This window comes from Triturus cristatus, chromosome 4_1 (assembly GCF_964204655.1).
Source record: "Triturus cristatus chromosome 4_1, aTriCri1.1, whole genome shotgun sequence".
NCBI classification, from domain to species: domain Eukaryota; kingdom Metazoa; phylum Chordata; class Amphibia; order Caudata; family Salamandridae; genus Triturus; species Triturus cristatus.
In genome coordinates, this window is record NC_140585.1 from 729,701,109 (window position 1) to 729,728,658 (window position 27,550).

At 43.9% G+C, this 27,550-nt stretch overlaps 1 protein-coding gene across 13 annotated transcripts in view; it reads right to left on the bottom strand.

Annotated features, from left to right (window-relative positions):
• Positions 1-3,492: 3,492 nt before the first annotated feature.
• Positions 3,493-27,550, bottom strand: part of C4_1H12orf75 (chromosome 4_1 C12orf75 homolog) — a 358,071-nt gene continuing 334,013 nt past the window's right edge. For 10 of the 13 annotated variants that reach the window (XM_085653219.1, XM_085653211.1, XM_085653212.1 and 7 more), the window contains one exon: positions 16,590-21,003. In XM_085653219.1, coding sequence (XP_085509345.1) covers positions 20,938-21,003 — 66 coding nt within the window. In that variant the 3' untranslated portion in view covers positions 16,590-20,937. Of the gene's footprint in view, positions 4,765-16,589; positions 21,004-27,550 lie in introns of those variants that run through there. The other 3 variants (XM_085653217.1, XM_085653215.1, XR_014981318.1) reach the window with 2 other exon arrangements.

The window sequence follows — 27,550 nt, forward strand, 5'->3', positions numbered from 1 at the left end:
TTTTTAACTTCAACTTCCTCTTAAGCTATAATGCACCACCAAGAAGAGTCAGCAAGTCCCTCTTCAGACAAGAGAAACTAAGTGTCTCCACTAGCAGCTAGTATGTACTTTCAACAATCAGTCCAATGGCAAAAGTGTAACAGTGCTACCTCTAGCTGTCATCCATTTTCAACAAATTGATTACTTTCAATAGCAACAGCAGACCAGTAGGTTCTACACAAATGTAAAGATGTTGGAGACAGAAAACATAATCCACTAAAGACACTTAAAAAGGAAACACCAACAAAAACATCCAACTTAACCAACATCCAAGAATATACCATGGTACCACAAATAAACAAATGGCTCCATTACTCTGGATACAACTCCGAAGCACTGTGACCAGGTAACCAATTTTAATTGACCTTATTTCACTCCTGAAAACGCACCTCCTCTGGCATTGCCCGCTGGAAAATAATAGCAGACTACAATGTAGCAAAAACCAAGAAAGTGGAAAATTACTTTATGAATAAGTCAGACGGCGAACTGCCCAATGACTTGTAGATTCTAAAATCCTCATTACCCAGGAATGTACAATCTTGCCCCTACCTATGCTACCTTCCTTCTCAGACATAACTTTTGAGTTATGTGGGAAGGCCGGTGGTACTGCCAGTTCTCTAGAAGACCCCTACCCTCTGAAAATATTCGAGGCATCTTCCTCTGCCATCTTACTAGCCATAATCATCATCAACAGATCTTTTGTGGCTGGCAAGCTTGCCGGTATCTCAGACCTCTTAAGTTAATTTAGTCCTTACAAAACAAGGCATCAACCTCAGAGACCATCTAGCTTCCCACCAATTTCCAATAGTTCGTTCATGGAAAATTCATTGAAAGGTCCACTTATTCCCATATCTCTTCTTTCCACAAAGAAAACAACCTTTTTGTGACCATCAAATAGGATTCCATGAAGGCATATTCAAGGAATCTTCGCTGCTCGCCATCTTAGATGCTCTGAAGACCACATTAACAAAACTGCAGTGGCCATGTTCTGTACTGAATTTCCTATTACCTTTCTTAACGATCCAACATTGGTATACTTCCAACTTTTTACTATTCGCCTTTCAATGCTTATACTGACATCCAGTAAGATTCCACCATTTCTCTTCTCCTCCTCAATGCATGCCTTAGTCCTCTAGTGGTCTTAAAAAAATCATTCAACCGTATCTGGTACAGACAGATGACACCCAGATCATTCTGAATCTCAAACGTCCCTCCGATCATCACTACTGTTAACCTAGGCGATTGCTTCCAAACAGTGGTCTTCTTGCTGCTACTCTACCAGGTAATGCTCACCTCATGGAAAACAGAGGCCTTCACCTCTTGAAAATGGACAAAGTACCATCTGGTTCCTTCTGGCTTCAGGAACACATACCCACCAACCATCTTTACTGAACTAAGGAACATTGGAAATAGGAACTGCAATCTGTCCCTTGCAAGGCAATTCAATTAAGTGAGCAAAATTACATTCTTGTTGATACAAACGTTCCACTGCATTTTCTCACAACTAGGATTCTTCCACATGGTTCACGCCACAATTGATTTGGTCCTCATAGCTAGACTGCACCAAGAAACTGTACCTTGGGCCCTTCTCTATGTGCTGTAAATAGTCCAGAGATTCAGGACTGAAGCTGCCAGACTATTCCTAAGTCTATTCCAAGTATGACTGCAGCTTTTCAGCGTTGCAATCTTTCCTTGGACTGTCTATGGTTAGATGCAGGTCATTTGGGCTTTTTGCTTTTACCATAGCAGGTGATCCACAGTGTCAGGGCTACCTTGTTCCTATCAAAACTACAGACATCCTCTCATAGAAGAATGCTCCAGTCTTGCCTGATTCTTCTCTTGACCATGCCGTCGTTCCGGATAAGTGTGTTGGAGGTACTTTCTTTGTACAGACAATTGACTTCTGAGAAGGCCCGTCTATGACCACTATGAACTCTGGATGGTTGTTTCTAAACATATGAAGAGACGATCCCTCTGTCAAATTAGACTATAACGGTACATAACCGTAATCCTATTTTACACTTCTGACTCGCAATCTATGAGAAAATCCAGGTACAATATCACCATGTGACAATTGGATCGTCCCTCTAAACATAATGCTGGTCATGTAGGCCACTGTCCAAACCCACACTCTACCAACCAAACATTGCAATCACTGTAGCCACTTAACCAGTCAATTGGAGTATGGCAAGTTATGTCCAAGTGCAAATCTAACTTTACTGTTTCACTCAGTGTTTAAGTGACACCACAAGTCTGGCTAAGCTTGACTGATGCATCTCTCTGAAACTCAGGTACGACAATGCTGCTTTCTACATAGGTCAAATTATAAACTTGGGGGCATTTTTATTAAAGAGTTGCGTCACCCTTGTGCCACGCAATGGGGTACAAGAGCAATGCCACTCTTACGTTAGATGTATACCACGCATGGCCACCTGCCCCAGGGAGACATTCCATGGGTGAAGATTTGATATTTCCTTCGCATCCACCCATGAATTTCGGCGCATTCCCAGATTTACCATTACTGTTAGAGCTGGGAATGCGTCAAATTGCATTGCCTCCCCAGGTTAGGCGTAACAAGGAAAATATCTTTATTTCTCCTCTTTACTTCCGCTCTCTATGCCTCGGGATTTTCTATTATGCAGGAAGGTGTCCCCTCCTGCACAAAAACAATCCTGCTGACAATGAAGGCACCCTGCACCATGGTGCAAGGGTGCCTGCATTGGTGCTAGGCAGCACATTGTGCACCAGCACAGGGAAAAGACGGGAATGTGCCGTATAATGTTAGATACGGTGCATTCCTGCCCTTTCCCTGTCACACAGCGCAGCAAGGTGACTTGCTGCGCTGTGTGATTTTTTAATATGCCCCTCAGAATCTACTAATCTGGTACAATACAATACATTCAAGTATACAGAAAATAGCAAACTCAATCTCTCATCCAAATCAGAAGTCTGCCTTAAGGGTACACATGTGAGGAAGAAGATTGAAAGCCGATCTATTACACTTTAAGTTACCAGTAAATGGTCAGGCATGGCCAGGCATTTAAAGGTAGTTTAGCTTATTTGTCTATGCTGCTGTACCATATTCTGGTTAGAGGTGCTAAAGTTTGACTCTTGAAGTTACTGACAGAATCTTCACGTCAGAGGAAGTCTCCTTTTTAAGTTGTATGAAAACAAAGACTAATTGCTCCCAATGTAATTTTCAGCTATTTGTTAAACAATATCCCTCAAACAATTTGAGTTAATAAAAAACCTTAAATATACTCCGATACACAAATATTGATTTCAATTAGAATTACCAATGTATTTTCAACTATGGGCAGTTGGTTTTGATGGATTAAGCAAGAAACTAGAACAGACGTCCTAATCAGTGCTTATGCATCTCAAGATCCTCGGCTTCAAGAGCATATGTGCTAAATATAAGATTATAAGATGTCCTTTATTATTCGGGCAGATCCAAAAATAATGTCGTCAATGCTTTTTATTTCAAACAAATACAGCTGGGTTAAGAGCTCTTAATATGGTTTGAAGATACAATAACACCATTCTTGCCTTAATATGCTCGTATCCCTAACTACTGGGTACAAAATGAAGGTTATTTTAAATACTCAATCGTTTTTCCCTGTGCTGAATCTTCCAGGCCCTTTCCAGTATGTGACCTCTATTATGGTATGGGTTCAAATTGGTGTTTATAAATTACGAGAAACTACTTGAAACAGGGAAAGGCTATGAGCTTCCGCTCAAAGCAACAACCAACTGAAGTTCCTACACGTCAAGACCTATGAAGATGCATTAAGTGCTAAGAATCAATCTAAAAAAAGAAGATAGCTGTCCAACTCAGAAAGACTAGAGGAACAATCACGCAGGACCACTGAGTACCCAGTACATCTATTTTGGGCTTTTCTCTCACTCGAGGTTGGATGATTTATTCCGTAATCTAGATTTGATCTTTCTTTGAAATTCTTTTGCTACCAGAAAAGAACATGCATGCAATAAATTGTCTTCCCATCTTAACTAAAACCGTACAGTTTCCCAAATTGCTATTCTGCAGGTCTTCTAATTTTAATAGACCAAAATGACTGTTTTGTAAACAAACGATTGTTACTTTCTAACTCCTTTATGCCATCTGAGCAATCGGAGAGTATTTTCAGACACACTCACCGAAAAGTGTATTTCGGTTTCAAAACATTATGTAAACCAAATATATATTAATTATATTAATTGATAGAATATTCATAAAGAATATAAGTTATGTATATATAACTTATATTAAAAATATAATAAATATTCCTTTCAAAAACACTCTTCACTCGGGTTACCAGAATATAAATAAAAAGAGCAAAATATTAAGTAGAGAATCACAAAAAATATATAGGACGTGAAAGTCGAAGCTCATCCCGGGAAGTTCAATTCTGCACAATGTTCTTTTTAGTTTATAACCATTGGAGGGTAAAAGCAAAAGTCTTCATAGGTCTGCAGTTGTGGTAGGAGTTTCAATTTAGGGTCAGTGTGTCTTCTTGAATATAGCAGCGTTTTAGTTTTCAAATTGTCTGTTGCACGTGAGCTTTGGCCACAACACGGTCATCCATCTTGACATAAGCATTCATTTGGGCTTTATGTTGCATCTCAGCAAGCTGCAGATTTAGTCAATATTGCTCATCTTTGGTTAGTGCATCAATAGCTTCTGGTATCCATGAAAATGAAATCGCCTTCCATTTTGCTAGTGTGCTAAAGAGGAAAAAAAATTGGATGTTTGTTTTATTGAAATAAGAAGGACAGAAAGTTTTACTTTTTGGAATATCACGAAGACGTGATAATTTTTCAAACATTATGCATCATGATTGTATAAATTGCATGAGGTTTAAAAAGACAATTAATGACTGATTTGGTAGGTTTGTTTCCCACAGAGTTTCATTTTTTGAGGAGAGAGTTTTCAGACATTTTAAACCAGTGCATTGAAGTAGCGCAGTTTGCTCAGCACCCAACCCATTATACAACAAATGATGGGGGATGAGCATGCCCTATAAAGGTACAGAGAATACAAATCACAATAGGTCCAGACTTCGTGCTGCCATCCACGGATAGGGCGGAGGATGCTTTCAGAATAACCTCCTAGTAGGGCCGGGGTATCTTTAAGGGAAACCAAGCGAGTCTGTAACCAAGGGAGAGTGGAGGCTTTCCTTGGTGTGCATTTGGGAAGCATGTGGGTGAACATCAGGACACCGATCTTTGGCAGGGGGGCCGGCGGAGGTTGAGGGCCATCACAAGTGGTGAGACAAAGGGTCAGGGGAGAGTCCAAGACTGCACAATTGTCCAACAAGGATTTGGAAGTTACCCAGCAAAGGCTGAGGGTGTCACATCACTGGCTGCAGTAATTACAGGACAGGAAAAATAGACATTGTTGAAATGTTGTGCAGAACATATAACCATCGAAATGTGTTGCAGTGCCACACTAATGGCAGATTGTGTACACTAACCACATAAGTGAAAATATACAATGATAAACTACGTGTAAAAGCATTTTATTGAACGTTATGTAAGAAAAATGTACTGGACAAAAATATATATGCAAATATTTGTAAAAACGTAATTTTCAAACATACTAACCCTACACAAACGTAACCCAAATTCCAATCCAAGTCAGCTATATTTATGACTTTGTTTGCAAATGTTTTTCACCTCTCGTGTGTTTTTATAAGTTTTTCCTAACAATATTTAATATCTTAAAATCTTTCCAGTTCTAACATACTACAATTGTTCGCTTCTAAAATGAAGATGTTTTGATACTGCTGTTCAGGTACCACTACTACTGCTTTAGCTGCCTGCCAGAGAGCAGGTCATCGCCACTAAAAACATGCACAGCAAGGGGCTTTGGGTCCGCCCCCGTCAGGAACCGCTTCAAGAAAGGGTCACTCACATTTTTAATCAGTTTAGTATTTTACTCTCACCACTAGCGAACAGGTGCGTTAGTTCGCCTGCCTAAAGATAACCTTAGATTGCAATGTATTGGCACCTATTAAAGTATTCTGCATCATGTCAGAGGGCAAAGAAGGTATAGCAAAATAATTTTGAATTCTAGATCCAGGATATAGTGGAACGATTAAAAAGAACCTCATGGTTAAGATATGTCATTAATTAATGTAATGCATACGAGTACCTCATTCATGAAGATATTGTGCCTGAACTGTATTACGCCCACAATAATGTTCATCTAGGGGTTGAGGAGCTCTCAAGTACTGAGTAATGCATAACTGAAGAGTGAAGTTTTAGGTTTTGAACTGGACTGCCCCAATGTAAAGTTTTTACGGAGTGGATGTCTTTAATGTCCTCTGCCCACTCTAGAAGGGAACCAGTATACTTATATGTATGGAAAAAACGGATACACATTTGAACAAAGAGTGGGTTCTGGTGAATAGAGCCTCAGGTCTAGACTTGTACGGGTTGGACTTGTACCTGGTAAAAAAAAAAAAGGGATACAATTGTCTGAGGCCGGAATTTGCCAAGTGCAGAATCAGCTTGTCGGGGGTTAGAAAAATGAAAAGGCCATAAATTGTACTGTATATTCATGCAACAAAATGAAATAGGCCGCCCAATGATCTTTTGACTGAGTTTAATGGATGGAATGGAAAGGAGATAGCGCAGTACAAGACAGTAACGTGCGTTAACCAAGGTTAAGAAAAGTGTTAGATCATTGGAGCAAGGTTTGTTATGACGAGTTTTCCCAATGAACAGAGTGGAGAAGCTGAGAGAAGAAGCATCTTAGTGATTGATACTATTTTGGAGGTAAAAAAAGACGATAGCCTTGTTGTCTTTTCTTCTTCTTCGGTAATTTCTTTGTTATTATTATTTGTCATTATTATTATTACTGTGTTTATCATTTATTTGTTCTTTTCTTGAAAACGCAATAAAAAAAATGAGATAAGAAAAAGACAATAGCCTTCTGAAATGGGCCACTGACATAAGTAAGGTGATTAGGTTTCCGTCTTTCCACAGAGAAATAACCTCCTCTCCATAAATGTAGGTTTAAGTTGCCAGGAATGGCCATCAATTTTGCTCTAAATAAAGTGTAAAAGACACAATTGATGGACGGATTGCAGAACAAATCAAAACATTCACCCCAGCCAAGAGATCTGGGTTAAATCCATCATTCTTTTGCTCACCATGCCACCCCAGTTTAGATCTGGCCATATGCAAATCAGTCTCGACCCTGTGCCTCCTGGGAACAGTCCAGCCCGAACTGCCAAGCCAGGTCCTCCCTAGACTGTAAACAAGCATCCTACAACCGGTTTTGGGGGATTCACCCCTCTTCAGCCAGGATAGCTTGATTCCAGTGGCACAGTGAACCCAGGACCCACGTCTGGGCATACCTGGCGCACTTAGGGCAAGAAAGCAAAAGACACACAATTGATGGACAGAATGCAGAACAAATCAAAACTTTCACCCCCCAGTCAAGAGATCTGGGTTAAATCCATCATTCTTTTGCTCACCATGCCACCCCAGTTTAGACCTGGCTATATGCAAATCAGTCTTGATCCTGTGCCTCACGGGAACAGTTCAGCCCGAACTGCCAAGCCAGGTTCTCCCTGGACCGGAAACAAGCATCCTAGGACTGGTTTCAGGGTAAATAAAGTGTGGCATATGCTGATATCTGGTGGCTAAAGGTAGCCTCAAAAGGGAAGGATTATGTTAATGGAGAACGTAATCATGAAAAGTGACAGAAAGTAGCCCATAAAGAGTTTGTTTGGTGACTCAAGGAAAGTGTAAAATCATGCTTCCTGTATTAGGACGGGTATAACACCCTATTTAATGAAGGCTGTGGAGAAAAAAGGGATGGTATGATTTCTAAAGGAGAACTTACCATTTTTTTCTCATTTATGTTAACTTATAATGCGCATGAATCACCCTCAAAGGGGTATCTCAGCACAGCAGAGACCTACAAGCGGGTGGCCAAAGTATTAGAATAGTTCGGTTTAAATAAGTTTCCTGAAGCTACGGTTAACAGTACACTTTCATATGGGAGTTGAAAGTTTATTCCAGTAATGAGGGGCCAGAAATGAGAAACCTCTGCCTCCAGAGAAAGATTTCTTGATTCAGAGTACCGCAAGTAGCGACTTGCTCATTAATTTTAAAGGCCTTCCTGGCTGATAAGGAATTAATTTCTCCACGAGGTATCTGGGTCCCTTGCCATTTAGCACTTTGTGCACTAAGCAGCACATTTAAAAAAAATATATTTTACGCACCAGAAGCCAATGGAGCGAGCACAGCAGGGGAATGGAGGCAGATCTTGCAGGCAGCTGTGTTTTGGACAACTTGTAGTTTATCCAAAATGGATTCTTTAACAGCCGCAAGAAGAGCATTGCCATAGTCCAGGCGACTGATCACCAAAGCCTGAACTAAAGTCTTGCGCACTGAAAGTGGGAGCAAGGGAAAGACTCTGCACAGCAAACTCATTGTGTGAAAGCAGGTGCCAGCGGTAGCCATTGCCTGATCTTTCATAACAAGAGTTGTTGGGTCGAGGTGAACACCCAGTTTTTTTTTTTTTACTGACGATATGGGGGTGAAAGTGCTGCTCCTAGTTCTGAAGGCCACCAGTCAGGGGACCATAACTGCAGTGCAGTACTGAAAAGCATAATTTCCGTTTTGCCAGTGTGTAACTGGAGGAAATTCTCCGTCATCCAAGCCGAGATGGCTTTTATCCCATTAGTAAAGCGATCTCTCTTTGCAGAAAGGTCTTTATCAAATAGGATCAAAAGTGGAGTATCATCCGCATATGAGAGAGGTGCCAGTCCAAATGCTCTTATAGTGTGTGCCAGGAGGCTACATATATATTAAATAGTGTGGGGCTGAGACAGGAGCCCTGAGGCACCCCCTTCTTAATCCCCATGGTACGTGATCTGAAAGGAACCAGATTGATGGTCTGAGTTCAATGAGACAGGAAATTTCTAAACCATTGCAGAGCTGTGCCCTGAATGTCTATCTCCTCCGGTATCAGTCTGGAGTGAGATATCATATCTTTTTCTTTTTATCCTGGCAGCATCTAATATGGTCCGTAACTGCAATTTATGCATGCAGTTCTGAAGTGAGGTTTCTGCTAAGGGCAGATAGTTAATTATGCAAAACTGGCAAAAAGGAATGGTAGACAGTGGTAACATTAGGCAGAACAGATGGCAAGTGGAGTAGAGAAAGAAATGATCATTCAGGAAGCAAAAAAGATACAAGTAGAACCCCCTTCTAAAAGCATCGCATTAATTGATTATTTGCACAGACGCGTTTCTGGTTTGATGAAAGGGACCTTCATCTGTAGCATCTCACAGAACCAGTGGTCTAGCTAAAGCTTTTGCCACCCGGGACAGTCCCTGAGTTTGTCACCCAGTGACGGCCAGTGCAGGTAAAAGCGGAGGGGGGGGGGGGGGGGGGAGGAGGTGGAATCAGTCGACAGACTACGAGGGGAAAATACATTTAAAAAAAAGAAAAACACATGTGAAGTGCCGCCCTCCAGCTACGCCACTGCGGGGAACTGTAGATTTCAGGAAATGCGATATGAGAGTTTTTTTTAGGGAAACTTGCAACGCTTTAATGCATCTATTTGAATGATGTTAAATCTAAGTGACAATTGTAATTTTAGAAGGGAAGGAAGTTCAAAGTGGTTTAATTAGTGTAGAAGCTAGAAAGCTTTCCTTGCTGATACAGTGTGGAGTAAAAACGAAAATTATAAGTAAGAAGGGTGAATTTGTTTATTCAGCTGCTTTCTGTGCAAGAGTGTGTAGTATCATGTGATCACGTGCAGTAGGATCCTTGTGGTCCTCGGCAGACTCCCTACACAGTTACTTAATCAGTTGGGAGGTATCTGGGTGTGGTCAATAAAGCTTATGACGAAGTGCATTCAGTTAATGGTTGCATGCTGAAAATGAAGACGTATTACAGAGCTCCGTGCGTGGCGTGTTCCAGAGGTGGGGTGGACGTGATAGTGAGGTTTTGTTCTAAGTGCAGTGAGCAACAGGTAGTGTTATCTGAAGTGTTGTTGATACAATCAAAATTGTGTTTTTGGGCCTTGCACTAAGTTACAACTTAAAAGGTATAGTTTATATTGTGGCCGATTAAGGAATATGAAAGATTATATTGAAATCATTGCATTTAAAGGAAAACTAATTGAAACTGTGTTTCTATCAGAAAATAAAATTCGAAAGGTTTTTCTGCCAGGAAATGTGGAAAGTGTTTCTCCGAATATGTGCATTAAAAGGATTGTAATTGAGAACCTATTTTACTATTATGCCATACACAAATGCATTTCAGATATTTATGTTATTTGTATTTTACGGTTTAAAAGGATTCCTAAAAAAAATATATTAAACACAATTGTATTCTTATATCACTGGTTTAAAATAAAGTAATTAAAATATATCCTGTAAAGTGTTTCTAGAGGGATTAATGCTAGCTGGTAACATATAACCTCTTCCATGCTCATGACGTCTCCCGGCCGTCATGAGTCACGATGGGCTTGTGGGGACGACGGCCGGGAGATGTCATGACCACGCCCACGAATGGAATGTCCAGCACTGCAGCCGAATTTGCGCCGCAGCGAAGAGGCTAAGTGTATATGGTTTGCCAGGAATAATCATTTGTTACTTATTTTGAGTCTAACAGAGAATCTTTTTGGACAGTTTTGAATACATGAATCATTGTATTTGTAAGGTTTTAAACTATATAGGGATTTACAACTGTGATAATTAAAAGACACACTCTTTTATTATACAGTTAATTAAAACCGTAACATACAAACATCATATTAGTACTTAATAAAATTAAGGATTAAAAGTTGAATACACATTATACAATCTAACAATACAAAATAAATGACAATTCCAAAACAGCATTTCAGGTTGATGACAATATATCACAATTAGCCGTTTAGCGCCAAAAGCGAAGTGTGTAGTGCAGAAGGCAATAACAAAATGTCCCAATGCTTGTTACAGATACCGATAGCTAATTTTCATCAAAGTTCATTTGTACAATAACAATATAAAATAGAACTTGAGATTGATACAGCGGCTCTTACTAGGCTATCTCTGTAAGTGTGTTGTTAATCCCTGCAAGGAGATATGATTTAGCCCCCTTAAGCCCATCTCATGTTCTATGTCTATTTCTCAGTGCTGGGCTGTGTGCAGTGCAGTTAAAATAATATTAACAAACTTCCCAGCCCTTGCTAGAACTTGAGCTGAATTATTACTGATTCACAAATCAGATGCTTACCTGCAATGCCTCAGTAACGTATCCCGATAGACTGGTACCATTAGACATCGACGGTCGTGAGCAAGATGAGGGCAACAACATGGCAAATGTAACCAGGACTCATGTGGATAATTACAGAACCTACATGTTAGCTGTCCATTCCTCCGAGCCCACAGCGGGTTAAAATTGTAAATTGGAAGAGCTAACAGCCTCATGTAAATAATTTTATTGCGAGTCTGTGGTTGGAGGGTGTAATTAAAGTATGGTTGAGGTTTCCCCTTAATATATGATGCGTCCAGAGCTGTGAGGAGTGGCTTTTTGGGAAGCCGAGAGATGTCTCTCTCAAATGACACTAGGGTAATTTGGCTTTTTATTGTTTTTTTCCACGTTGACAGGGGAATGATTGGGTTAGAGAGGTTTTCGGTTTCAATCTTCAGAGTGGAAATGGCCAAGTGCAGCTGTCTGTTCCAGGGAGAGAGTTGGTCCGTGAACAATGATTGCAGTTGTTTTTTCATGGATTGAGCTGATGCACACAGACTTTAGATGTAAAATGTAATTAAGTCGCCTAGGCAGTGAAGGTCTGCACTTGCCAGGCCCAGCTCGAGTCTCAACCTGGCCCTCCTTGCATGCTGGGGAGCCGAAAATATTTTCTTATAGGCCATTGTTTGATAAATCACGAGGAATGAGTCCATTTTGCCCGGGAAAGCCAAGTGACCATAAGACAGTTTGGCACGTAAGACCCTTAAAATTGGCTCGGCAGTGGAGCTGTGCAAGTGCCGATTCAAGCGCCTCATACTATGTATAACCCTATCTCCCTTGGGCCGAAGATGTTTGAGATGGGCCACTTGGTTTGCTCTTTCATTGAACCAGACTCCCAGATAATTATAGCTGGTGCAGGTGGCTATTTGTAGACCACCTACTCACCAAGACAGGATTGTCTTTCTTTGATGTTTCCCAAAAATCATAACTTTAGTTTTTGACTCATTCATCAGAAGATTATTTTTTATGTTGTATGAATTAAGGGCAGTGAGCGCTCTTTGTAGTCCTGTTTTTGTATGATCCATAATGATCAGGTCATCGGCGTATTGCATGATCTTTAGTCTTACGCCGCCCAGTTTTGGGGCAACCAAGGTTGCACCTGCCAATGCTTTAGGCAAGTCGGCAGTATAAAGATTAAAAAGTAGCAGGGCTAATACGCAGCCTTGTTTTAGACCATTTTTGTTGCAATTTTTGCAGATACTGTTGTAGCGCTGGTTTTAATCCTCACCCAAATTTTCGGATGTAGTGACATCAGTGCAGAGAGAAGTGTAGGGGATATCCCCCAAGAATGTAGCTTGTTCCGTAACAACCCTCGATCGACTGTATCCACGAAACAGCAGAATAGAGGTAGATGATTGTCCAGAGTGGCTCTCCAGGACAAGTAAGCCAGTGCTATTAAGTTATCGGTTGTAGAGCAGCCTGATCTAAAGCCTGACTGAGTACGGGGGGAGGATGCTGTTGTCTGGGACCCAGTTTTTGAGTTCTGGCAGCAGGATACGGGCGTAAGCTTTAGCTTCGATGTCCAATAACGCTATTAACCTGTAGTTGGACGGATTTGAACGGTTCCCCTTTTTGTAGATTGGATGTAATATTGAGCCCTGCCAGGTAGATGTAATTGTGGCTGTAAGAAAGGCTTGTTTAAAGAGCGGCGTGAGGAGCTCTGCCCAAAAGGATCGATTCGATTTAAAGACTGCAGTGGGTATTGCATTGGGCCCCAGTGTGTCATTGTTCCTCATGCGACTAATGATTTTGATTACTTCAGCTTCAAAGATGTCCGGAGCCTGAATGTTTTCATAGTTTGGTGCTTGGGGCGAATGGAGGGGTGGCGGCTCCCCTGTCCTGCTGCTGTAAAGCTGTTTGATGTGATTCACCCAGACATTCTCGGGTACCCCATTCTCCTTATACTGGCCACTATTGCCAACTTGATTAATATATTTCCAGAATGGAGCTGGACTTTTTTCCTTGAGAAGAGAAAAACTTAAGCGTTTAGTGCGTTGCTCCCATGCGCGTTTCTTATAAACAGCTCGAAGTGATCCAATAGCAGCACCCTACAAGGCTTTTCCCCCTCTTTGTTTTACTTTTGGTGCATTTTTGAGAAGCTTTCATTTGCTTTCCATCGTTTCCTTATTTGGGTACCGGTTTAGCTCGTTTGTCCCCTGCTTTTGACGAGTGTCCGATATTCCACCCCGCGCCCGATGCAGGTCCATGAGGAGGGTGGGCTAGTAATCTAGCAGGGCTTGTGAGCCGAAAGAGGTTTTTAATTGTTAATTTTTAATTGTCCATGCGGACAATTTAGTGCCAAGGTTAGTGGTCCATTTTATCCTACGGGGGACTTTATCGCGTTCTTCACCCATACATTCACCTACAGGTGTGAACTTGCAAGATACAGCAGTGAAAGACTAAAGGATGCTCTAAGGGGCCTGTGGTCGCTCTCTACTCGATTGTCAATATGAAAGTCATTCAGATGTAAGGCTAGTGTACTGCCGACGAATAGATAATCGATTGTGGAGATGTTCCTGTATGTTGGGAGCGGGGCCCATGTCTGATCCTTTGCTTTCATAAGATTATGGGCGGATGATATATAGCAGGCGTTATGAGGCTTTTAGTACAGCGACCTCTTTAGATTGTTTATTTTCCTTTCCTGTCTTGTCAAGCGATCTATTAAAATCCCCAACTAGAAGTGGATTGTGATAAGGATATTTGATGAGAAGATCTCCAATGATGGCTCTCTGGTCATCAAGTGCTTGGTTTCTCTGATGCAAAACTGGATTGACATAGCAATTAAATTATAGCAATCGAAGCAGTTTATGATGGTTTTTTATTCCATTGATAAGTAATGCTTGGATTCCAGGTGAGGGGGTGCAAGTGTGATGGCTTGCAACCTTGAGGAATGCTTGATATAGACAGAGGCCACCCATTGGCCACCCAAAGATATTAAGTCTTGAGGCCGGGACATGGATTTCAAAGTACCCAGAGAGAGCTGTGGTAGACTCTGCCCATGTCTCCTGGAGACAAATTATGTCACTACTTTGAAGGTAATCTAAGGCAGATTCATTTTTAATCAATTTCTGAAGGCCAGCCACATTCCAAAAGATGATCATTAAGTGATTATTTTGCTCGTTCAATGTGTAGTCTGTATTGCCTCTAAGGGACATGGAGATGCCTTTGGGCCGAGTGATGGTCGCGCTTGGCCTGATGTCTGAATTGGCTGTTAATGTCCTGTTTGCTAGAGAAGACTCTTCTCTGATTAGTGGAGCAGGTGATCCTCAAAGGTTCATGTTGGGAGAGAGTACCGGTGAGATTGTTACCTGGACGGGTGCCGTTAGCGCATTTTAAGATGGAGTAGGTCGTTGTATTTATAGGTTTGTTGACTAAAACGTGAGGGTATCTGTCTTGAGGTAAGTGCCTAATCTCAATGCCCCAATCTGCCAATTGATTGGCTTCGAGCAGCATTGCCGTCTGGTGTGACTGTAGGTATAGGCTTTGGAATTTAACCCAGGCAATATCTGCCGAGCTTATAAGCTCCAATGATGGTATGTGATTGAATAAACGCAGAATGTTGCCTCTGTTCAAGGTATCATAATTGCCTTTGGCGTGGTATCTTGGTGTAAGTACGGCCTCCACCACTTCTAGTTGTGAACAACTGCTGCTTGTTAAAATTCCTGATATAACTTGATTGTCAAATGCTAGTGTGGGTTGATATGTTGGGGGGGGGGTTATCTACTGTAGGGCCAGGAGGAGATTTTAACGCCTGTGGATGCTGCATGTTAGTGTTATTTGCGGCACTGGAGAGTTGTGGCATGCCAGCCTCCGCCTGTGTCCCTGAGGTTATGGGCAGCAGTGTTGGCCCAGGGACGAGGCTAGTCCTCACATGTGGTCCTTCCATAGACTTAGACTGAGTTGATGTTGTACGGCCCCCTTCTCATTGTCAGGAAAAGAGGTAGAGGGGGCATTGGAGGAAATTGCCCCTCGGGCGGAATCATCCGCTAAACTCTTAATTGATGATTGTTCACTGAGTCGTAGATGGTTTGATGTCATTTTCCTATCCCTCTTTCCTGATGTCTTTGCTGAAAAAATTGGATAGAGTCTAACAGGGCCCGTGTCTGACTCAGTTGTATATGTACGAATAAGGAGGGACACTGCTCGATGTTTGGCTTTTACCCTTTTTTGTAGTTTCCTCAGTTTTTTCTTTGCTTTCCTAGAGAGCGAGCCTTCCTTCTGTTTAATCACTGGCGCGACGTCAAGTTCTTCTGCTATTTGACATCTAGTTGAAAGGCACAGTGCAGCAGTTATGGGCCCCGTCCAGTGCTTAATTTGTAAAAGATTAAGTGCCGGGGCTCAAACTTTACCTCAGACAAACTCGGCCGGAGTCATGGAGCTTTGGGGTGCTAAATACAAAGACTGAGACTCTTGCTTCTATCTCAAGTTTCTTTAATCCACCACCAGACACTCCCTGCCTCTATATCTCACTCGTGCAGGTTACTTTTCTTCCTTACTCTCTCTCTTTGTCATTGTTTTTCTGTTCTTCTTTTCCTCGTTCTTTACCCCTTTTGTATTTTTCCTCTCTGAGGCCCTGGTTTAAAGTTTGTTGAGGTAAAATACATGCTGTGCCCCTAAAATCAGTGCTGGTGGCTGTGGGCTTCACTGGGCAACCCTCACCTCCGATTAAGCACTGGCAACACAGTCTGTTGCCTCTGGGTCACAAACCGGGGAATCACTGTGAGGGAGGCAGCAATGGGATGAGTTCTGGCCTCAGCATCCCACCTCTGCCCTTTACAGAATAAGAGCGGTTGGAACATGCCACGTTCCAACCCAGCTGCTGCACATGGTAGAAATAGGGCTTTCCACGGGCTACAAATGAAAACAGTTCACATGGCCTGCTTGCTTTTAAGGTTCCCACGCTGATATAATCTACTAGGAATGTTTGCAAATAGTATTTTCTAGGTTTTTATATGGGGTTTATATTGCACGATGAAAGCATATACGATCAGATTTTCACTGCACGTTATGAACATATATAGAACCTGCTCTGTCTCCAAAGCTATACAAGACAGACTCCATTATGCAACTACTTCTTTTAAATAAAAGCTGTAATACATTTTAATGTTGTCATTGTTTTGGGATCAAAACGCAGAAGAACTAAAAGAATCGGTTTAAATATCTGTTCCCTCTTGGAAAATGGTACAAATGGCTTTGTGTCTCTTTTGACGTTCCCTTTAAGAAACAACACAGTACATTGTTTTTCTTTGTTGGCTATTTAATATTAAGAGATGTATAATTTCAACGGGTGATTATGCATATACTTTTTATAACATGGATTAAAATTAAATATTCCCCCAAAATGACGCTACTCAGACGAACTGCCGGTGTAAATGTGAAAAGGCGAATGATAGGAAATCAGTGAACACACACATCTACCTTTTGCAAATTGTACAGAACCATGTTGCCTTGTCCGACTGCCTGACTTACGTGCCTTTGCTGTGCCAAATATGGATGTCTTCAAGCAAGCAGCAAGGGTCTCACAACGATAATGCTCGGTCTCAAACAAAACGACGAGGGCAGAATAAGGCCAGCCGGTATTATTTCTAGGCAGCGAGGAGTGCAAACTTTTAACTTGCTCTTCATTGTTGAGGGCCTTTGCAGAAAACTTCATCCTGCACCTGCGCAGTTCCAGCTTGCCTCGCCCCAGCTCAGCTACAGGAGCCTGGTGGCAGGCTTCCAACAAATCTATCAAATCTGCGTCAGCAAAATTGACTAAAAATTACGATGTGCGTAAGAAGCAACCGTGCTAACGTGAAGAAGATGCAGTATCATCATACCAGGCAGCCATCCTGAAGGACAGGTACATTTATTTTTTAGTAATTATCGGGCCAGCCACCCATTGAAGGAAAACTTTATAGCCCCGGCCCTGTGAAATAAGAGCCGGGGCTGAGCACCGGAAAGCACCGGCACAAATTAAGCACTGGCCCCGTCGGAGATGTTAAACTTAAAACAGTGGGTGATGGCAAATGTAATGTTTGATTGAGCTGATAAGTTCAATATTTGGTGCAAGTCCATCTTGGTGGATTGTCAAAGTAGAGCTTTGGCAGGTGTATATTGTGGGTTATTGAGTTTTGGCGACTGCGAGGCAGCCGTAAAACTTCGGTTTTCCATGTTTTGGGAAGTGCAATGATAATGATTTGTTCCACTAGATAATCTATGCAGCTGTGGAGTGGACTCCAAGGTTTGTTCAATTTTAGTTTCAAGTTGCTGTAGAAACGATGATGAAAGTTCTCCCAAGTCATCTTGGGGCAGTATGAATGTGCAGTGCTGTGGCACTTGCTGTGCACTTGCCTCCACTGTGATATGATGATTAATCCTGAGACGAAATAGGATGGTGAACTAGGGAGACCAGGTAATTACTAGGTAAACGTAGGTAGACTGTGAGCAGGGCACACTGGTGAGCCGCAGGCCGCACCCAACCTAGTTGGGCTGCTTCCTGCGGACTCACTGGGCACACTCAGCAGCTGCCCCTAATGGCGGCTGCGCTCACTTCTCGCTCACCTTCCCTGCGGCCGTCTTTGGTCCCCTTCATGCACAGTGAGAGGTTCGCGGGTCTCTCAGAGGCTGCTATGTCAACGCGACCTTTCCGAAATGCCTCCGTCTTCCGTCTCACGGGGGGGCACCCCGGCCCAATACTTAGCCACGGTGTAGCCGCCGAACACCCGCAGTGCTCCTGCTCCTCTGCTTTTCTGCTACTGCTGCGCCGTGTCAGCGCGAAAACCTGTACCGGAGTGGAGAGCAGATCTCCCAATGTTGTTAGTCCAGCCTACATTATAGGCAATCCACTGAGTCCAAGAGATGGGGGTTAAATAGTGTGTGAGAATCTCAGCTATTCTGTGCAATTTAGTGTTTGGACACGTAAAAGCTACAAGGAGGTAAGAAAATGCTCACCACAAGGAGCCTAACAGAGATTAAAGCAGCGGAATGGGACAAATTGAAAGCATGAGGACAGCTGGACAGCAGTTCAGACAATGCTGAGGTCTCTCCTTCAGGTTGTGATCTTTTTATGTGGCAATCTGTGGCTGTTTGAACACATTCTTCTCACCGGTTGCTCACACAGGCAAGGAGCTGAGTGACAGAAACTATAGCATTAAAGCAGGACATCTTGCCAGTCTGCAGTGCAGGTCAGGACTGCCTGCAGGCCGATCTTGCAGATGAGGATTTCTTGAGGCTGACAGCCGGGCGGGCAGAGTGTGTCGGAATTCAGCTTAAACCCTACTCTATCGCTCTCATTTAACAGGCAAGAATCTTGCCAGGCAGAACACAGGGAAAGAGCAGAGGAAATGTCGACCTAAATAAGCAGGGGGATTAAATCATAACAGCTAAGCTGGACGTTTGTAGGGTATTTGTATAGCAGAAACGTAGCTGTATGGCAACTGAGCACTGTACATGAGGGGGGAGTGGGATATAACTCTGCTGTGTCGGTCTCCTAAGCTTCATTAGTCCCAACATTAACTCCCTTGGAACAATTATGTAAGTTATTTTACCAGTAGGCCACATGCTATCTTTCTATGGTTAAAATACGCGATTTATGTCACCGTGTAGGATAGAAAGTCCACCTACGGGTAAAAAGAAAATCATACATTTTGCCTTAGTCTGCCCTTTGTATTCGGGGCCCCCTGGTGGAGATTGTGTGCCAGTTCCGATAGGAAGGACAGGAGGACCAATTGATCACACTTCAAAGTCTACTCTCCCAAAATGGGACACTACATACAAAATCAGACAAATGCACCTATGTGAGAGAAGTATACAACTGGTCCCGCCATCATCTTGATTAAGGTTTTAATACTGATAAAAGCGAAACTCCTCACCCTTGAAATTTAGAGGTTGACAGAATTCAGGAAGCTCTGTGGTTGTCCTTGGTTTCTGGATGCACTTGAAAATGGTGCACTTGGTGTTGCAAATGAAAGCTTTTCATGGATTAGAACTAATGTTTCGGAACAACGTTTAAGTGTATACTTTAAACTGTGTTTGATTTTCAAAACACATATCTGCTGGACACAGAGTCTGCTCTTACTGTTCCACTGTCTCAGAAATACCTGTTCCATTGCACGCCCACACACACACACACACAAAATACTGTTTCTGAAGCGTTTGCAGAGGACGCGAGGAGCAGTTCCAGAATGCAAAGTACCTATCATGACAACTGGTGTAGACCCCAACACACATGGAGTGCACCTTCCTTGGAGGGACATTGAGGCATAAATGTGATAAATCAGGAACCGAAGTGAGGGGAAGAAAATGCACCACCGGCAGGACCTACACAATTCATATGCTTATGTGAACATGGAATAATGTACACTGCTGATGATCAATAGCAGTGTACCCTGAATTACCATCCCCCATGAATCATTTTTGGTAGGTTCTACAGCTGTCCATATGCATAAATCTGCCATAGATGCTAATGTTGCGGTTACTTTAACACAATCACTTGGGGCAAGGCGTAATCGCCTATAAACATGATGTGTAGCTTTGTCATGTGTGCAAAATGTCTGATGAAGCCACTTTTTGTAGCTCTACTATGAAAACGCTCACAGGAAACTCTGGCTCTGGATTGTACCCTCTAAATCTTATATCTCAAATATCTACGTTTTGATCAAGAGCAGATGATTAAGTGCTGACTGATTGAGATCTCCTAATATGGGGAACAAGTGAAAGGATAGGCATAGATGAAAGGCCTGCAATCTGAGCAAAATACTTTTCATCTATGAATAATGTTCCATCGTAGTAAACGTTCTGTTGATGTAAGGAATTTAGCCTTTTCATCATTACGTTGCCATAAGATGATCTCTAAGCCATGTGGCCTGCACCCACAGACAATGTAGTTGTTTTGGGGGCCCAAAATACAGGACAGTGGTCTCAGTTTTACAGGTATCCTTAACCATCTGAAAAGCCTTAGTTTTAGCTTCTCTCCATTCTGAGTTGGAGGATGACTTCTGGAGGGGCTGTGACCGAGACAAGGGTGAGGACTCAACTTCAACAAAACCTAGGAAAGTATAAAGTGAAATACCTTGGTGGGTGTTATACTAACCTTCAAAAAAATAACCTCTATTTGGCTTCAGGAACTCACATTGGACTTGTTGAGCATAGGTCCACAATATTTCAACATCACAAGATAGCCACTAGTGCAGTCTTGAGCGAGCAGCCGCCCTTTGCGTAGATCAGATTATCACTATAGTTCTGAACTACCAGTAGGGCAGAAAGAACTGCCGCTCAAATAGTTGCTAACTTAGAGGTGTTTGTATCCAATGAATCCAACATTTATTATAAAGGTGATTAGGCACACATTGCTGAGCTCAGTAACATTTGGCAGCAGCCAGATGTTAGCCCAAGATTGGAAACAAACATCAATGTGAGCTGCAGTGCAATTGTTTACCATGGGATGTACTTCCTCATCACAGCAAATATGGTGCTTCAGTCAATGACACTATGCATGTTCAGATTTGCATTACATATTGGCAGATTGTGAAGCATCACAGTGCACAACAGATGGTTCGATGTTGTTAATCCACAGCTAGTCCAGTCTCAGGATATTGCTCAATGCCTGACCATTGTTCAGTCCATTTCTTCCTGTATGATCTGTGAAGTCTTTCAAGGCCTTGGATGTACTGGTGGACTCTTGTCAGGAAGGATCTGACATACCCTGGTATGGTTGCCCTGTGGAAAAGAGAAGGAAACCATTACTACATCACTCTGAACCTATAGCTCTACTTGCTATCTAACTTTCTTCCCTGCTTGAAATAGTGCTCTAGAAAAGTGAAGTATTGACATCTCTCCTTGCATGTATAGAGATTGGTTCCTATATGATAAGGGCATATAGGCTCTGTTTTCCTGCACTGAGGGAGTCACCCTGACCTCATCATTGTATATGGTGATACCTGCTGCTTTCTTCTCCACTCTCATCATGGCCACTGCCCAGTGTGCAGAGCCCTTGGGTCAAGGTAAGGGACCCTCCAGAAAGACTACTGTGCCTGCCCCCTTAATCTGGGGATACAACTTTGGGAAAGGAGGTCTGCTTCTCTGCCTGCCTGTAAATGGTGCTCCTTTGCCTGGAGTAGACAATGTAGTCCCTGGTACAACCAATGCCTAGGGGTAACAGTGCTGGACCAAGGGAGATTGGCGGTGGCATGTCAGTGCATCCTGCGTCCCTGAAGTTTCATTCCACACCAGCTCAAGAAAGGCAAGCCACAGAATACCCTGGGACCTCAGGCACTAAGGGACAGACAGCAGGGGAAGTTCTACGACCCAACCACACCCAGGAGTACCACCTGTCATGCATGAGAAGTCCTGCAGGGTCCACTTCATCACACTAATAATTATCATGGAAAAAGTGAAACAGTGAGTCCAAGGCCAGGCAGTGCTGCTGGCTTTATAAAAATATATAGAAGGTCTGGTTTAAAGTATGTTGAATCTCTGCCCCTCATTCTGCAGTCCTCACTCTTTGCTTAATAGAGACCTGTCCCCTCCCTACCCCTTGTCCTGTCTTTCATTGCTCTTGGTCATTCAATGCAATATCTGAAAACACAACTTCATATTTGTCAGAGGTGATCTCCAGTAAAGATCTGTTTGTTTAGGTTACACTTTTGCCTTACCATTGACGAATCGGTAGATATGTAGATGATGGTTTGTAAGTAGACAATTTAAGAGTACAAAGTTCAGTAATCTTTGAATCTAATTAAAATAACTTTCCTGTTATTGCTACTTAACACTCTAATATAACCAGACATTAACCCTGACAAACTATGCAAGAACAAATAAATCAAATGTTACTTGCAAAACGCGACCCCTACACCTCTTCTAACAGCTGCTAGTGTGTCAGTAAAGGGCAGGAGATCGCACCTAGCCTCCCCTCAAACACCAGGGCTTTATGATAGACAGGGTATACTGTTCCAGTTTGTGCCGCACCGCAGCTTTAAATAAGCACGCCAGAGCAAACACAGATAATGTACTGCTGGTAGTCCATTTAATGAAATATATCATGGCTGACAGAAGCAGCCGATTCGTCTCTCTGTGCAGGTGGCACCCCTTGCACATTAAAGAGAGGACAGAGATTCCCGTTGCAGGGGGGGGGTTCAGCGAGTGACTACACTCACCTGCAGGATGATGTGGGGGGGGCTTAGGGACCCCTTATACTCCTTGTTGGACTTAGCCCTTTTTGCAGGGTCATCCCTGAACGTTTTGCCTTCCTCCTAGTCTTTTTTCTGACATGGTGTTGGTGGTTTTAGGACTCTGGGCACTTAGCACTGCTGTCCAGTGTAGAGTGTGTGTGCTCTCTGTGGTAAACATGGTAAGATTGGTCTACACCTATTTGGTGTATTTAATTTACCTGTCAGTCCCTTGTAAAGTGGTATCTCAGATACCCAGGGCCAGTAAATTAAATGCTTTGGTGGGCTTGCAGCGCTGCTTGCACCACCCACCAAAGTAGCCTTTCAAACCGGTCTCAGGCCTCTGCCATTGCAGGGCCTGTGCGTCCAGTTTACTGCCGCTGTGACAGGGACCTAAATTGTGTGCCACGTCTGTGACCCCCTTTTACTGCATGTCATTCACTCTTAAGGTAAGCCCTTGCTAGCCCTATGGGCAGGGTGCATTGTAGGTAAAAGGTAGGACATGTACCTTAATTGTGTGACATGTCCTGGTTGTGACAAACCGCCATTTAGGTGTCTCACTACTGTGAGGCTGCCCTCTCATACGAATGCATTGGGGATTCCCTGATAAGTGTTTCGGTGGCAATTCCTGATATGAGAGGAGCAGCGTGGTCAAGTTTGGTATGTTTGGAATAGTAATAATAAATGGTGCGTGATGGTGTACGTAGATTTATTATCACTATTTTAGAAATGCCACTTTTAGAATTTGGCATTTCTGTGTGCTATGTGTCTTTGCCTGCCTGATGTATATTGCATGTCTGGCTCTGGAGTGACAGGGGCTGGTGAGGTGTGTGGCTCCAGAGGGGCAAGGTGAGTCAGTGCTAGGCTGAATAGGCAGATCTGCATTTGGAGTAGTGGGAGGAGTAGCCCCTAACCCTGAATAGGTCTGTGCCTGCCTGGTTCAATGCTGGCTCCGCCCCCCTGTGGTGTCTAAGGACAGAGCCCAACCTGACAAAGGAGGGTGTGAGCATGTAAAGAAAATGCTCCCAAACCCCCCAGATCCAGTTGGGACTGGATCCCCAAGCCCTGTGCCAGGGCAGAACAAAGACCAACCTGGTATAAATATTTGGGTTGTGACCCCTTGTAAATGTTGTGCTTGGGTGCTTGCTTGTACCTGTTGGGGGCTGGAAGGACTGCTGGGCCAGAAGGAACCGCTGTGGGACCCAGCTGCCGCTTTCTGAGGGTCCCTACGTGCTGGCCTGCCTGTGCCCAGCTCTGTCCCTCGGACTTTGAGACTTGCCGCCTCGTGAGCGCTTCAGGATTGCCTGCCTGGTGCCAGGAAGCGAGAGGAATGCTGGTGCATTGCAGCGTGGGCCCACACTGCCCTGAGACTGGAGGAGTACCCTACGGGTCTTGCCACCCGTTCTGAGGGAATCCGAGCATGGGGATTCCCCCGTGCTGCCTAGCAGTGGAGCGGGAGCCTACCCGCATTTTGGTGCAGAGAGAAACCGCCGCACCACAAGCGGCGTCCAGGAAGTCAGGCAAACTGCCTGACTGTGGGCTGGGTCGGCAGAATCGTGACACGAACACCGGAAGGGAACGAGGGTCGATGGAGGCTTCACTCTGTGTGTGTTCCAGACAAGGCAGCAGGTCAAGACTGTGTCTGGTGCTGGGCGGAAGCCTACCCCACACTCGAGGGCGTCCAGGGCCCCAAAGAAGAAGAAGACAGGCGGTGGCGGCCGGATGGAGTGCTGTCAAAGCAGACAGGCAGAGGTTGCCTGGTCCAAAGCGGGGCTCCCGTAATGCTGAGGAGAGCCCCGCGGGCAGCTACAAGTTGGGCGGTGCCTTGCGGGCTCCCGGCTCACACCTGCCTTATTGTGCCGAGTGGCGGTGAAGTGGGGCAGGAAAGGCACGGTGTGTGCAGAGTGATTCCCACAGCTGCACCACCATATGCGGGTAGCTGCAACGTCGGGGGCATTTCTTGGCTGAGAAACACTAAGGGTGGATTGCACCCTCACACATTCCATTGAGTTTTGGGCCCGTGGGCCCCTGGTTCTACTGCATCCACAACAGGAGGGCTAGTGGAGGTCCCGGGTGAAGGGACAAGTGGAGAGGAGCCCTGACTTTTGGACAAGGGCATTGCGGGGCAAGCCCAGGACAGGGCCCCCGCTTGGTGAACATCAACTTGGGGACAGGATCCCAGTGGAAATTGTTACTATTGTGCACAGCTACTGAGGTGATACACAATGTGTATGCTGACCATGTTTTGCCTTACAGGCTGTCCTAGGTGATATTAGGACGTGCACCACTGTTGATGAGGTTTAGGCATAATGTGTTATGCTCAGTACCCATGTGTGCAGTGTTTATTACGGTACACTGCTGCTGACAATGTGGAATGCCTAATGTGATTTATGCCTAGGTGCCTTTACCAGTAGTTACTGGTTGTTGCATAATGCGTTTATACTACAGACAGTGGTACCCGTAGTTACTGGTTGTTTCCTTATGTTTACTACCTGTGAGTTCTTTTGGTTATGACAGTGGCCGATTGGCCCCGTCATGTATATCACTCCCTGTAAATTACTACCTAGTGCCAGTTGGCACAGTGTATTTTGTGTGATTAGGAACTACTGTGTTTATAATGATACAAAGGCTATTTCTTTTTTAATATAACCTTGTGTGGAGTCTCTTTTGTGGGGTGCCTAGTGTGTCACTGCTGTGTGTGTGTGTGTGTGTGTGTGTGTTGCTCAAACGCTTTACACATTGCCTCTGGGATCAGCCAGACTGCTCGTGCCAAGCTACCAAGGGGGTGACCCGGGGTTATCTTCAGCGTGTAACTCCTTTGCCCTGACTAGAGTGGTGGTTTCTGCCTGGCTTAGGCGCATGCCCTACCCAACCAGAAATCTAATTTTTAACACTCCTTAAGTGGGCAGACCTCAGGAGGCGCACTCACAGTGCTCCACCTTTTTGTGGTGCACGGTCAGTGCGCCACCTAAGCGCCTGTTTTTCTCTGTAAAGTATATCCCTCATTTGCATGTGGCCACACCCCCATCCAAATGAGGGAACGTCCTCAAGATGGTGCTGGTGCAACATGTGCGCTAGGAGGGACTGCATAAGTATCTGCGGCTCCTTCTAGAATACTATAGTGACCCGCAGGCACACTAAGCAAGGACACAAGCCCTTTGTTCGTCCGGGGCACCAAGCATAATACGGCTCCAGGCGCACTGCAGTCATGTGGAAAATAAGGAAGTAGCCAAGCACATAGAAGCCCACAGTGAGCGTGGTGCCTGCCCACCAGCACCCGTCCTCACATGAAGCTCCAGGACTGAAGAGCATCTGGTGCAGTCCACCACAAGAATGCCACGACTTCAGGGTTTGCGGATTGTGTTTTTCAGGCTTTACAGAGCTTATTCAGACCCTCCAGGATTTCGCGATTTCGCGATATCGCGGTTTGCCGCGAAATCGGCACTTTTGTAAAAATGCCGCGATTTTTACAAAAGTGCCCGCGAAATCGGCACTTTTGTAAAAATATCGCAATTTTTACAAAAGTGCGCGCGAAATCGGTAATGCACACAGACAGCAACTGCTGGTGACTAAGTTTCATGGGGAGACACTTATAGTTATAGTGCAAACAAACAGGATTTGTGCAAGGTCTTTATCTTGTGACATTAGTGACTACTTTCTTTAATTCAATTTGTTTTGTTGGGACGAGAGGGTGACATCAGTGACTACCTTCTCTATTTATTCCTATTGAAGCCATGGAGGGCATAGTGGCTCACATTCAGTTTCTCAGAACACCTGGTGAACCTGTGGTGTTGTGGGATGAATGCAAAGAAGGACTTCAAGTGTATGTGGAGGCTATTGTTAGTGACATTTATACAACTTTGAGCAAGCTAGCCATGTTGAAACATTGCTTAGGTGCTGAGGGTCGTAGGATTTTAAAGCATTTACCCCTTTTACCAGAGGAGGAGGAGTTTTCAGATACTGATGACTACGAGATAGGCCGAAAACAACTGCATATAAATGATGGCAAGAAAGTTCATGTTGTAGTAGAGAGATTTACATTTTTGCAGGGGGGTCAAATGCTTAGGGTGTCTATTGACAATTTTTTGACTGATTTATATAGATTGGTATCAACCTGTGATTACAAAGGATTTAAAGATGAAGTGCTGCGTGATCAACTTGTACAAAATATTTCAGACAAGCGAACTCCGGAAAAACGATTGAGCACTGAAAACTTTACTCTGTCCAAAGCTATAGATATGGCTAAAAGGTCAGAGAATACAGAAGAAGGGATTAAGGAATTGACGTCCAACAAAGCTGGAAAGGTGGAGACGGTTCAAGCTAAGTCATCCAACATTGTTAAGAACAGAGGGGCTTATTTACAAGCCCCTTGCACAGCCGGTGCATCACTTTGTGTAATGTACCGGAGAAGCATTTTGCTGCCCGATATTACCAAGGACAGGTAAAGCCACCCTGCACTGCTTTTCCTCTCCTTGTAAATACAGCCTCTTTTACATGCAGCACTCCCCGCCTCTTGATTCTACCTCATGCCTCTTCTTTCATCCACCACCAGAAGCTTCCTGCCTCTTGATTCCACCTCATGCCTTTTTTATCCACCGTTGCATACTCTCAGCCTCTCGATTCCACCTCATGCCTCTTCTTACATCCACCACCAGATGCTCCCTGCCTCTTGATTTCACCTCATGCCTCTTTCTTTCATCCACCATCGGACACCTCCTGCCTCTTGATTCCACCTCATGCCTCTTCTTTCATCCAAAACAGGACACTCCCTGCCTCTAGATAATACCTCATGCTCCCTTCCTCTTGATTCCACCTTATGCCTCATTCATCCACCACCGGATGCTCCCTGCCTGGTGATTCCACCTCATGCCTCTTCGTTCATCCACCACCGGATGCTCCCTGCCATTTGATACTACCGCATGCCTCTTCTTTCATCCACCACCGGACACGCTCTGTCTCTTGATACTACCTTATGCCTCTTTTATCCACCACCAGATGCTCCCTGCCTCCTGATAATACCTCATGCCTCTTCTTTCATCCACCACCGAACACTCCCAGCCTCTTGATTCCACCTCATGCATTATCTTTCATCTACCACC